The sequence below is a fragment of the Drosophila nasuta genome, chromosome 2L (assembly GCF_023558535.2).
Source record: "Drosophila nasuta strain 15112-1781.00 chromosome 2L, ASM2355853v1, whole genome shotgun sequence".
NCBI classification, from domain to species: domain Eukaryota; kingdom Metazoa; phylum Arthropoda; class Insecta; order Diptera; family Drosophilidae; genus Drosophila; species Drosophila nasuta.
Genome location: NC_083455.1, coordinates 381,854 through 394,496, shown reverse-complemented (window position 1 = coordinate 394,496; position 12,643 = coordinate 381,854). Strand labels below are relative to the sequence as shown.

General features: G+C 39.5%; 1 protein-coding gene across 1 annotated transcript; it reads right to left on the bottom strand.

The window, feature by feature from the left end:
- Positions 1–1,012: 1,012 nt before the first annotated feature.
- Positions 1,013–12,620, bottom strand: LOC132786415 (myosin-VIIa). The gene is made up of 11 exons (XM_060792937.1): positions 12,528–12,620; positions 8,726–8,801; positions 8,195–8,455; positions 7,780–8,129; positions 7,515–7,715; positions 5,061–7,455; positions 3,548–4,998; positions 2,136–3,488; positions 1,923–2,069; positions 1,735–1,855; positions 1,013–1,653 (listed from the first exon to the last, which is right to left on the bottom strand). Exons 2-11 carry the CDS (start codon positions 8,741–8,743, stop codon positions 1,447–1,449), a joined length of 6,504 nt encoding a protein of 2,167 aa, XP_060648920.1. The 5' UTR covers positions 8,744–8,801; positions 12,528–12,620; the 3' UTR covers positions 1,013–1,446.
- Positions 12,621–12,643: the final 23 nt, after the last annotated feature.

The following is a 12,643-nucleotide window of genomic DNA, read 5'->3' as shown; positions in this document are numbered from 1 at the left end:
AATTAAAATGCTAATTAATTAATGAATAAACAATTTAATAAATGCTATGAACGGCTAAACACTTATGATTTTTCGATGCTTTCCTAATCCTAGCATTCGACTGAAGTTTTACCTATAAGGTAGAGGGATATTATAACTTTGTGCTGGCAGGAAATGTACATATGAATGTAATAGGCAGAAGGAGCCTTCCCTAAGCCCATAAAATAAGTAAACAAAACAGTCGAGAATATATAGCCATGACTGTCCGAATATGAAATAGAGCCATTCATTTCTTTAATCCCAATTAATTTTCAACCTCTTTTGAGTGCATAGAATTTATTTGACTTCTCCTGGACAGCGGCGGCTGTGCCTTCTAGCCATAGACAGTAATATATATATTTTCTAATGGGCTTTCTAATAACTTTTTCGTTTAATGCATTTTTTTTTAATAGTGATGTGCTTGACTCCAAATACAAATACTCATTATATTAACTTTATTGTGTTATTCAAAATAATTGGAAGGTGAGAAACACTAGGTAACGGAACGTGATAAAATTTCGTAAACTATGTTGTGATCAAATTTCAATGTCCTAGTTTTTTTTTTTAAAAACCTTAAGTTATTGGCCTATTAAATGTTGTGGAATAATTTCAGCACCCTAGCTCTTATTAGGCAAATCCGACCATCAACTTTATATTTATAAATACTGATTTCGAAATCAGAGACTAAGTATTGTGTTTATAATTTTGTTATGCCTTATGCCCCCTTTAAATTTCGGCTCCATAAAATAAATATTACTCATGTTATAGTAAGAATACTATTTAAAATAAAACTTTAGTCTCTAGTCTCACATTCAGAAATTACATTGGTCACATCACTATTAATTAAATGCCTTCTTTCATTCTATGTTTGCACGCGATTATAAATTTTTGCAAATGTGGTGATTGAAGTTTTTACAAATTAAACAATAAATTAACAATAAATGGCATTCACACATACATATTTTTCCAAAAATAAGTATAGACATTGATAAATACAATTAGTTGCGTATAATTTATTAAATAGTTTCTGATTATTGCTATGTATTTGATACAAAATGTCATCATAAAGAGACATAAGTTAAAATATACAGATGGTTTTACAGAATGCAAAAATACATAGATACAAATCCTTATCGGATATTACTCGTACTTTTAAGAGAATAGTTATTTTTAAGCAATAATTTAAGGTAACGGAATAAGTAATAAAATACTACACAAACAGTTTGCGAATTTATACAACATAATTGATAATATAAGTACCAAACAGAATAAATGTATTTTATATATAGCTAACTAAAAGAGGTGAAATAAGTTTAGGGAGGATTCATGATAGCTTAGATCTTATAAGTTCTACTCGTGTAAATTATTGCATTTATAATTTGTAATTATTATAAATATGGTAATGGTTAGGTTAAAGTAATCAGTTTCCTAATTGGCTCGTATTGTTCGGTTTTTGTTCATGTTGGTCAGCATCAATGATATATATGAAGTCAGGAGATCGTCCATTTTATAACCAAGCGAAGTCTCGCAAAGCAACTTAGAACCCCGTACCAAATTACCAATAGTCATATGGAAATATGTATTGCCTGACGACCAGTTTGAGATGCGTGTGAACGGATGTGTAACGAGTATATCCTGCAATGATTCATTATCAATTAATTATAAAACAAAATATATATAAAATGTATACATATATATACAAAATATTTATCATACCTTTGTTACTGGATGTATAAGGCTTACACCGTGTTTATTGATGGCAATTAGCAACATTTCAGGATAGTTGGGCTCCGTTGTCTGCTTTACCTCGAAGAAAGCAGAGCCAAAAGTTGGCCATCTAAAATGAACGTAGAATGTGGAAGGTCAGATGGACTCATCGTCTTTAATTAAAAGATTTCACATACCTATAGACAATTTTTAGGAAGGCAACCTTGGCATCTTCAGAACTCATGCCGCCATCTTGATTGTAAGATGCAACAATGGATCGCTTCCATTCGCTCGTACTTTGCATTTTCATAATATCGGAAGGTATTAATTCCCTCAGCATTTGTCTGCAAGTACATAAATTATAAAAGTGAGGATTACTTAGATTCAAAGTTAATGATATTATGACGTACGGTATGGCCTGCAGCTCTTGTTTATTTTCCCCGAATCGTACACGGAACACAAGGGCAGCTAACTTGGCAGCTTCCTCCCGAGAGCATTTATGGTAGCCACGCAAGAGTTTGGGCAACTCCTGGTGGTAATGGAAGATAAGATCGGCATTACGATCCTTGCCTGGCACAGTGTTCGTCCACAGTTTTTTCATAAAGAAGACTTGGTATGTAAACTGTGGATTGGCTCCATCACGTATTGGTCGTGCTTTTTTTATCCAATCGGTCAGATGGCGCACAAAATCAAAGAAGAAATCGCCCTCCGGAACAGATATGACCTTGTCTGCGATTTTAACAAACAGTGAGAAACCCTCGCTAGTGCGCAATGATAGCCGCTGTGAGATGTTGTTGCAAAAGTCCTTGGCGCGTGTTGAGGAGTCCACTTCGAATGCCTCATCCGTGTCATCAGGAAAGTAGACCTTGTGGAAGATTTGTGTTGTTTTGTGCTGTATGGCCTCGACCTCCACCTGATGAGGAGGATATTTACGCTGACCATGGCGTATGGTCTTCTGAAGGCGATGCATTGAATCCTGCGAGATGGGATGTCGTCGTGAACGCAGAAATAGTAACAACTCCTTGAGCAGACCCTGCGAGCAGGCAAACAAACCCGTTGCCAGCCACATCAGCTCCCAACCTCGTTCTTCAGACATACGATTCCGATTGTCCGTAAGCTGTTTCATTAACTGGCAATATATCTCATCGCGCAATATCTCATGCTTTAGAGGACCATCGAAGATGTGATCGGTAATCTCGTTGCCCATACGTGGCCGTTTTGATGGGAGATCACCCATGTATTTAAGTATAGCAGCAAACGCAAAACATGCCTCCTCTACTAGTTCCTCCTTGCTCTGCAGCTTACGTAATAATGGCGCTTTGATGGGATCCCGGGCATACCGCCAAAGCTCTTCGCTGCGCTTTGAGCTCAACGTCAATGTCTTGGACATAGTGCGCTTTGGAGGCAAACGAAAATGATCTAATGCATATTCCATCAGTGTATGCGGTCGGTCGCGAGGCTCGACCACTCCACCATTGGAGACCATACTTAGACGTCGACCATGATGTGCCTCTTCAATGTTAAACAGTGCTAAAATATCCTGGGGAGGCTTGCTTAAAGTGGGTAACACATATACCGTCTCAGCAGGGAAATCTCCGCGTTCTTGCGTCCGATCACATCGACCTATGCACCATCCATTATTTAAAACCGACTCACCACACGACTCATCTTCTAGGATAATTAAATCGCCCTTGAAAAATGACAGAAAACTAGTTCCGTCGGAGGGAGCACGATAATCTTGTAAAGCAATTACATATTTTGAGCTGCAAGCAAATATAATTAAAAAATCGAAATGTTATAGTTACAGAATCTAAACTCTTACCGCTTTTTTAGACCATCCAAAAAATACACGACTAGATCGCGTATATCCTCGGCATTGGGAGATTGGAATGTGAACTCTTCGCCACGAACCGTGGACAGACTGAAGGTTTGCGTAAATACCTTATTTGTTTTCTGGCTGGAGACGGCCGTGATTTCTGGAAAGCTGAGCTCTAATAGTACTTGCTCCTGATCATCCACGACATAAACACCAGTCCAGTTGACCGCTATGATGACATCATTTTTAGGCAAATTGGGTCCGGAGTTTCGATACGCCTCGTAAAAACGTGAAAAGAGTAGCGGCCATTTGTATTTGGCATAGCTAACGATGTCTTCTTTGATCTTCAGTGGTGCAATCTTGTCCTTGACATAGTAAGACTTTTTATATGCCTGCAACACTAAGGCAGCCCAGCGTTCAATTGCCTTATCGACACCGCTTAGACAAAAATCAGGTATAAAGTTTGGCAGCAACGTGAACAAACGCTCCATAGACATATCAGTACCGTATTCGATGAAATATTGTTGGGCAGCTATCATGGCCAAGTCCTCCTCTTTATCGCAACGGTACTCACCGAATTTAACGCCTCGGACGACCTGTTGATAAATCAGATTCGTAGCTACCTGATCATGAGTTGGTTCATGCCATGGCGCAAATATCTCCTTGCGGAAAAAGAGACGCCACGGCGCGTTACGCTCCTGGGCACCCTGCTCCTTGGCATACTGTTCGCACTGTGATATAGCGTCCATTACATGATCGCCTCCGCTACCTAATGAGCTGACCTTGTCAAATAGTGCAATATATAAGGAGAATCCGAATTGATCCTTTAACGTTATTTTGTCAGACAATTGATTGCACAGCTCACGAGCCGTTGTAGCCGAATCTGCCAGAAGTGTCTTTGTGTTGCCATCCATAAAAGTTATGGGCAGCATGATAGGTTTCTTTGACTTGGTAGCCTGAAGTTCCAACCACGAAGGCGGCTGATTCCGAGTGCCATTGTTGAATGTGCGTTTCAGACGCTCTTCGCAGTATGGAGCATACCCGGGCGGACCCTCTCTTATGAATGCCCTTAAATAATTAACAAATTTCTCTGATGGCGCAAAACATCCCACACAAAGCGAAAGCAATATCCAGCCGCGGGCATGGGATGATTTGAGTGGGTTGTTGGTTAGCTGCTTGCAAATTTGGCAATAAATTTCATCACGAAGCTCGGCACGCAATATACCATGGCCAATGATGAAATGCAGCTTCTCCAGGTTTGATGTGGGACGTGATTGAAGCCAAGACTGATAGCTATCTGCAGTGTACTCGTCATCCTGCAGGCGACGGCGTACATCTTCTCCCAATTTGTTTTTTCTCTTGAGCGTCAAGGAGACGAGCTTGTGCCGTATTGAGCGAGGTTTTTGTTTAAGGAAGGCCTCAGGATCCAGGCCCATTAGTTGTGCCTCTTGGAATTCCTGCAATCATGACGTTTCTTTAATATTTCCATACCTATTTTGTTTCTCATTTTAAGACTTACCTTGCTTCTGATAAAATTGCGACCTAGAGTAGCTGTTACTTTGGACATAACCGATGTGGTATCCATGCGATCCATGGTATGATATTTGGGCTCTTGCATATCGCCCGTGAAACGAAGTATGGTAACCCACAGAGCTTGAGCCGCAAGTTGATCACCTTGAGTATGGAGTGGCAGGAGAGGATGCTTCAACGCCTTCTTTGCGTATTGATGATTCACATTGCCCTGAAAATACGTAGCCGCAAATTTCTGGAACTTATACTCAGACAAGTCCTCCTCATCCTCCGAAATATGAATTGGTGCAATTATATCCTCCTGATTAACCGTCTGCGCATGAGGCAAATCATTGAAGACCGAAGTCTCGCGACCTCCATGTGGTGTTGGAGCATCGCTACTTGAGTCGGGCAAAAAGTCAAACATGGCCTCCACTAGTTTGCTATCGTCAACGGGCTCCTCCTGTTTTCGGGCAGCATCATTGATAATATTCATTTTAACTTCAACACGTCGACGATCCTCCAACTGCTCTTGCAGCTCCCGTCTTTCCAGTTCGTGCAGTCGATCCCGATAATGCTGCTCAGCAATTTCACGGGCATGTTTATTACCGCGATGCAGCAACTCCTGTTCCTCCAACTTGCGCAACTGCAGCACTTCAGCGAACTGTTTATGCTCAAAGCGCATTTTTCGATATCTTCGAACAGCAATCATACGACGCACATGCGACTGAATTTTAATCACCGCCCACATTTTGTGACCATACTCGCGACGCACCAAGTAGCCCCTAGCGTGGGCTTGTAGTCCCACAATATGTCCACGCAAATGCCTGAAGCGATGAGACAGAACACGCGAACGAATCAAGGCCTGCAGTCGCATGTATCCCACTCGCATGTTCCTGTAACGTTTGCGCTGAGCGTAACCCTTCCAGAGGCGTTGCACACTAATAGCGGCAGCTCGTAATCTCAGGTAGCGTCGCCTGTAGACCCATCCCCGAATACTGCGTTGCAATATGAGAATTTTTCGGGTGAGGACACGGTCACGCTCTTGCTCGAGGAACAGATCGTGGGCGTCTTTTAAAAAGACCTTTGTGTGGCCCAGTTGATAGTCGGACTTGCCCAGAACCATGGAGCAAATGCGCGACGTAGCTGCCTGACAGTCTGTTCGGTGCGCTGGCGGCACGCCCGGTATGAGAAAACGATAGCGTTCCACAAATTCCCTGAATCCATGTCTTATAGGATAACCAGCTCTACGTATTCGAATCGTCTCCATCATGCCGGAGTATCGAAGTTGACGGCAGCAGAGACCTCGATCAAACATCATGGGTTTCTTCAGCTCGTTGGGCTTAATACAGCGAATAAAGAACGGCTGGCAGCTGCTAAGTGTCTTCATGAGGGCGTCAAGACTCTTCCGGAATTGTGTGGAAAGTGTTGGCGTGCGTTTTCGAGTTTCCGCACCCATTTCGATATCCTGCGCAAAGATTTGACGTAAGAACTTGTTTCCGCTCTGGCTAACTAAATGCAAGAGATCAGGACTGAAAGTGTCTCGATTCTTGTCCAGAAAACCGCGTGTGTCATAAAACACAACACCAGCAAAGTGATTGAGACCAAAGCTTGTATTGATATCCGACTTCGGTTTCAGATAGTTCTTATGGGCTCCATGCGTCTTGTGTAACTTTGCGAGCATCGTTTGATCAGTGCCTTTGGGGAACCTAGCCTCCTCATCGATCAGAGCCATAATGTTTAACTGTTTTATAGCAATTAAATCTAATGCGTCCTGATTGTCCACGAACTCAATATGTTGCCAGTTAATAGCTTCATGATTATATTCCTCTTGTTCTAACTTGAAAATATGCTGCACAAAGAACTGCTGTAAATTTTCGTTCGCATAATTGATGCAAAACTGTTCGAAACTGTTTTGATCGAAGTTTTCGAATCCAAATATGTCCAACACACCGATAGCATTGCGCGATGTGGCTCTCGGTTTAAATATGGCCGTATTGATCTTGCGCACAATATGCACAAATAGGCGCCCATAGATGCCTTTTACAAAGGCATCGCGCACATCAACCGACTGATCACGGGACAGAGTCGAGATGACAGTTTCGCCATGAGCGAACAAAGTGCGTCGAGTTAAAGCATCGATCAACGGTTGTATTGGAAGTCCAAGTAGTCCGGCAACACGTTCAACATTTATGTGTTCAGGTATTTCTGTTGCATCTAGATTATCGACAACTGTTGCCTTATATTTGATGTTTCCACAATGCAGTAACGCGGCCAGCAGCTTAATTATCTCCCAGATCTCCTGATCCGAAAAAAGTAGTACTTTCATTGCAGATCTTATATCTGAGAACTCAGCAGTATCATCACGTCCCTCACAGGTAATGCTGTTACCTCCAGTTAAATATCTGCAACAATAGAATACTTTAATCACGTAAATTACAATATGCGAATTATTTGAGCTCACTTATAGTCGGACGCCACGCCCAGATCCAAACGGCTCTTCTCATCACTGGACAGACCCGCCAATATACAGTAGAACACATGATAATTACGTTCGCTGTGATTCTGCGATACAATGCGCGATTTTTCCAACAAATATTGTTCAATCTTAGCCCCTTCAATCACTCCGTTTGCGCTAAAATGGATGTCAATATATTTTCCGAACCTAAATTGATGTAATAAATAAGGATCAGTTAAAAGAGCATTGATATGACCAACAAACCACTAACCTTGAAGAATTATCGTTGCGTATTGTTTTAGCATTTCCAAAAGCTTCAAGTATAGGATTTGCCTCTAGTATCTGCTGTTCAATCCACGAGTGCTTTCCGCTTATTGCAGCCAGGTATTGTAATATCAGTTTTGTGCTCTCTGTTTTGCCAGCACCGGATTCACCAGAGATTACTATACACTGGTCCTGGCGATAGCGTTTCATATGTGCATAGGCATTGTCTCCAATTGCGAAAATGTGAGGCGGCAATTCGCCAATTTTGCGTTCCTTATACAGCTTAATCTGATCCCCCGTGTAGATGGGTAGTATCTGATACGGATTGACAGCGACCAAAATGGAGCCGGTGTAAGTCTAAAAAAAGAAAATTAATTGATTAGTACTAATTTTATGTCAATTAATAGATACTATCGTCTTACGTATATTAGATTCTCTTTGTAACGTATAAGCAGATTTCGCAGTATTCCAGCTTCATGCAGATCGCCCAAGGATATCATATCCTCGACACCCTGTACAGATGAGGCGTGCATTGCTTTGATTCGACGCTCTGGCGCAAGCCAAACTTCGTCGCCATCATCGTCTCGCACTTGTATGCGACGGCCCTCTGCGGATATGACACGTGCTCCAATGGCCACATCGAATTCTCGCCCAGATGCGGGTTCTATCCAGATGTAGTCACCCTGTACAAATTATTGAAGTGCTTTAAATTTAACATTACACTTTACGAGCCATGGAGTTACCATGGACGTTTAACGATGGCCATCAACAAAATGTGAAGAATCACTTGAGCGTGACACAAAAACTTAAACACAACCAAAGCCCGGCAAGGCAATGTCTTTCTACACTATGTACGTGTATGTGCGTATTTCCGGTTCAGATGTGTTGTTTATTGATCTAGCATCGCTAACAAATAACACTGATTTCTTGAGGTATTTATTCTCTTAACTTACACGTGTTACTATGACCATATTCGTCGTCCTTCATTTACTGTTCCTGGTCCTGGCATCCAATACCACAGCCCGTTTTCTGTGAGAAAGAAGAGAAAAACATGTTACTCTTGGTAATTGGCAAACGCAAATAGAACAACAATATCGACATTGAATAACAACAAAGTCAAAGAATCACAGTGATTCTTTTTGTGGCTACAGGCGTTTAAAACCTGCTATAAGCAAGTAAGAAAGCGACATCTAAAAATAAATAATTGACTAAGAAATATCAGGTGTATATTATGAAAAATATATTAAATTTAACTATATTTCACTGATTTAGTATAAGATTCTATTAAGATGAAGTTAACCGTAAATTTAAAGAATTTATAAGTTTTTTTTATAAGTTTTCATTCTTCCTAATTTGTGTCTGTCGTCGCCAATATTTATTTAATTTTGTCAAGGTGTTAAAATTTACCTTTCTTCATCTATTTAACATTCGACTCAAAGCGTTTTCGTTAATTAAAACAACAATAAATTGTTTTAAAGTGCTTCAGTGTTTTGACGACAATCCAAATACAACTCAAAACCCGAATCAAAGAAAACCATACTTTTCGACATACAAAAAAGGCCAGGCCATCGCCCATTTTCACTTTTCATAATACCTTAGCCAAAACTTTGCATTGTGACATCGTTTCGTTCGATTTCAGAAGTAGCCATTTAATAAACGACGACAAGACAACAACTGTATTGCGTTTGTTATTCAAATTTTTTTTTTGTTGAGATTCAATTTAATGTCATATTAAAAATTTACTTTCATTACATTTTCGGTGAAAATAACGCTGAGTTTAGAGATAGAAACTTTCGGCCAAAAATGGTACTAGGTCTGTGCACCAATCCGATAATTTAAAAGTGACATGTGGCACTTTATGTATTGTAAATCAAACAAATTAGAAATTTGCAATATATATGTACATACATGAACTGATTATGCTACAAATGACACAATTAAGAGGAACTTTAAGAAATGTTTATTTATATTTAAATTCAACTAACTTGCAGGGTTGCCAATTTAGCTATTTATGTAAAATCTAACTATTTTTATTCTGTTCGAGAAAAGTAGGCGTTAGGGAAATTTCGCGTTGCGCTAAGAGGGCGCGTCTGGTGTATACACCAGACTCAATGCAAGAAGCATTCTACAAGACAAGTCATCTAACGATCTACAGAAAATTCTTGCAGTCTCGGTCTTGGCATGACACGAAACACAATTGGGTTACTGAGAATATTGAAATTTAAATTTACAATTTTAGAAGATTATTGTTTTTCTGGATTTTTTTAAACCCATCAATAATCAGCTAATTTGAAATATATATATATATATAGTTTTACGTGGGTGCGACAGCTCAGAATTATCAAGATGCAGCCTAATGTATAACATTATTTTTATCATATGTACATACATACATATGTAAATATACAGTTAACTTAGTGATTCAAAATATTCATTGTAGTAAAAACGCATCAATTGTTTTTGCTAGTCATTAGCAATATAGCTAGTTTTTAGCCATTTCTAACTGTCATTTGGCTACTAATAGAAGTTGGCAGCACTGATTGTATGGAATAGCAGACATACGAAAATCCAAAGCATTTTAGCAGCACACAAATGTTGGGCGGCTTTAAATGATTGTACTTAGTATGTACATATATATACAGAAACATATACATTTGTATGTTGTATATACCTGGTTCGGTTACGCTCTGGCGATCAAAATACACACAATTCATCTATCCTCACACACTCAGGGAGTGAGAGTGGGAGAGAGAAAGAGAATTTTACGCACACACACAAGTATGCACATACATATGTATGTATGTATGCATGTGACTCAGTAGCAGAATGTACAAATAGTTGTTGTTGCCTGTGCTATATTCAAAATGATTGTTGCTTAATAACGTTATCACTTAGCGTTGGTAATGATATCAGTTCTGTAGTTTTGGTGTAGGGGTCTCAGCTGATCATGACCAAAAATTAACAAATAGTAAATTACCAATATCAATGAGTGGAATGCTTTAAAATTCTCAACTTTAGACACGTCCCATTTTACTAATTTACATTTAAAACAAAAAGAGAACTGCATCATCAAGAATCTAAAAAGTTTAAAGCTAAAGACTGATGTCAAAGGTATTACAATCCCCTGACGCATTTTAGCACGTATGGAAAACGCACGTGCAGTGGTATGTGTACGTCGTCTGCATGTGTTCTGTGTGTGTGTGAGGGTTCACAAACAGTCATTAGTGAAAGTTCGTTCGAGGTTGCCACGTCCAATACGTTTTATGTAAATATACACATATTATGTATATAATGTGCACCTGTATGTGCATCTTCATACACATACTCATAGATAAAGAGCGACTGTTTGTCACTTTGACATTTTTGGCATTTCTTATGCAAGTTTAGAAATAGATAAGAGAAAGATCAGTTACAATAAACTCTTTTGAAATCTGAAGCAAACGCGTCAATTCCGCGTTATAAGTTTTAACTTTTAGTTTATTGTGCGAATGCCGACCTTAAAAAAAAGTTTCACCAAACAAACAGAAAGTCGCAGTCTTCGCTTGCTGCGCGCACAGCTCATAGTATAAAGTCGCGAAAGCTGCACAACAAAAATAATAAGCACATTTTGTGAAGATGTTTTCAAGTCAGACAGAAACATCAAAACTATACAGATCCGAGCTTTTAAGCACGTTAATCGAAAAAAGGTTCTTTATTCTCCCCCAGGCTGCGCAGCAACCTACAAAGTATCCCGTTGTGCAACAAACCGACCAAACAAGTGTTATTATTGTCACTGCTATGCATAGAAATTCTAACCCCGGTGTAAGCTCAAGCAGAGCATGAGAGCGAGATGCCTGCTTTTCTGTGAATTGAAATTAAGTGACTGCGCATATAGAAGAAAAGAGAAAGAGCGAAGCAGAGGGGCACCCATTGACCGTTCGTAGCTGCAAAGTGAGCTGACTCTTTGAAATCGGCTCTCTCTTTTAGGGGCTCTTTTACAGGTACGCACGGCTACATGCATGTGTGTAAATGTGAATGTACTCTTTCGTTCACTATCTGTGTATAGCTAGGTACGTATGTGAGTATGAGCAAGTTAGTACCGTTCTAGACAAACAAAACCTGAAGCGTAGCATAATTTGGTCAGAGGCTTAGGCGTAGTGCAGCCACGTCTCAGCCACACATACATATACTCACATTTGCAGTACATCTTTAGAAAAATCAAGTGCAGAAGCTTTCAACAAACAAACATAACTACGGCTTTTCTTAAATATGGTATTATTTTTTTGTGAATTCTTCGACGCACTTTTCTAGTTATACACACAGAAACACAGGGTGAATGCACTCTTTTCTTCTTCATTCTTGAGCTAGAGAGGTAAAGGAAGAGCTTTTACCTTTTAAACATCGCTCAATAATAAATAATTCTCAAAATGAAATGTCAGCAACAATAAACTAGTAAAACAATTAACACTTTGTCCACTTCTACTCATCATTACCAGTCCCAAGTCCCACTCTAAAGTCCAGTCCAACTTGTTGCTTGGGATGGGAGCTTAGTTAAAGTTAAAGCGGTATATTCTTTAAAACAGGTTACATAAATAGGTCACGCACCATCGAGTGCAACGCTCAACAGGTTAACAAGAAAACATTAAATTTACAATTAACTTTAATCACTTTCAGCCAGTTAAAAGTTAAATGTATATACGTTTAATACATATGTTTTTTACTTAGCTAATAGATAAATAGCTTAAGTAGTTTTTTCTTTTTTAAATCTGAAGTTACCTTTATAACAAAATAACCGAACGCAAACCGAACACAACAGATCGTTGCAAGCAAAAACTCTGCACTGCTGCCAGTGTGACCAAAACAGGCAGGTGTGATAAAGCCATATAAAATAT

Bases quoted from the DNA above. Each gene is read 5' to 3' on its own strand.
- LOC132786415 (XM_060792937.1), bottom strand. The intron at 3,489-3,547 runs GTAAGAGTTTAG...ATTTGCTTGCAG, and splicing joins TTGGATGGTCTAAAAAAGCG to CTCAAAATATGTAATTGCTT. The intron at 1,654-1,734 runs GTATGATAAATA...GAATCATTGCAG, and splicing joins TTATACATCCAGTAACAAAG to GATATACTCGTTACACATCC.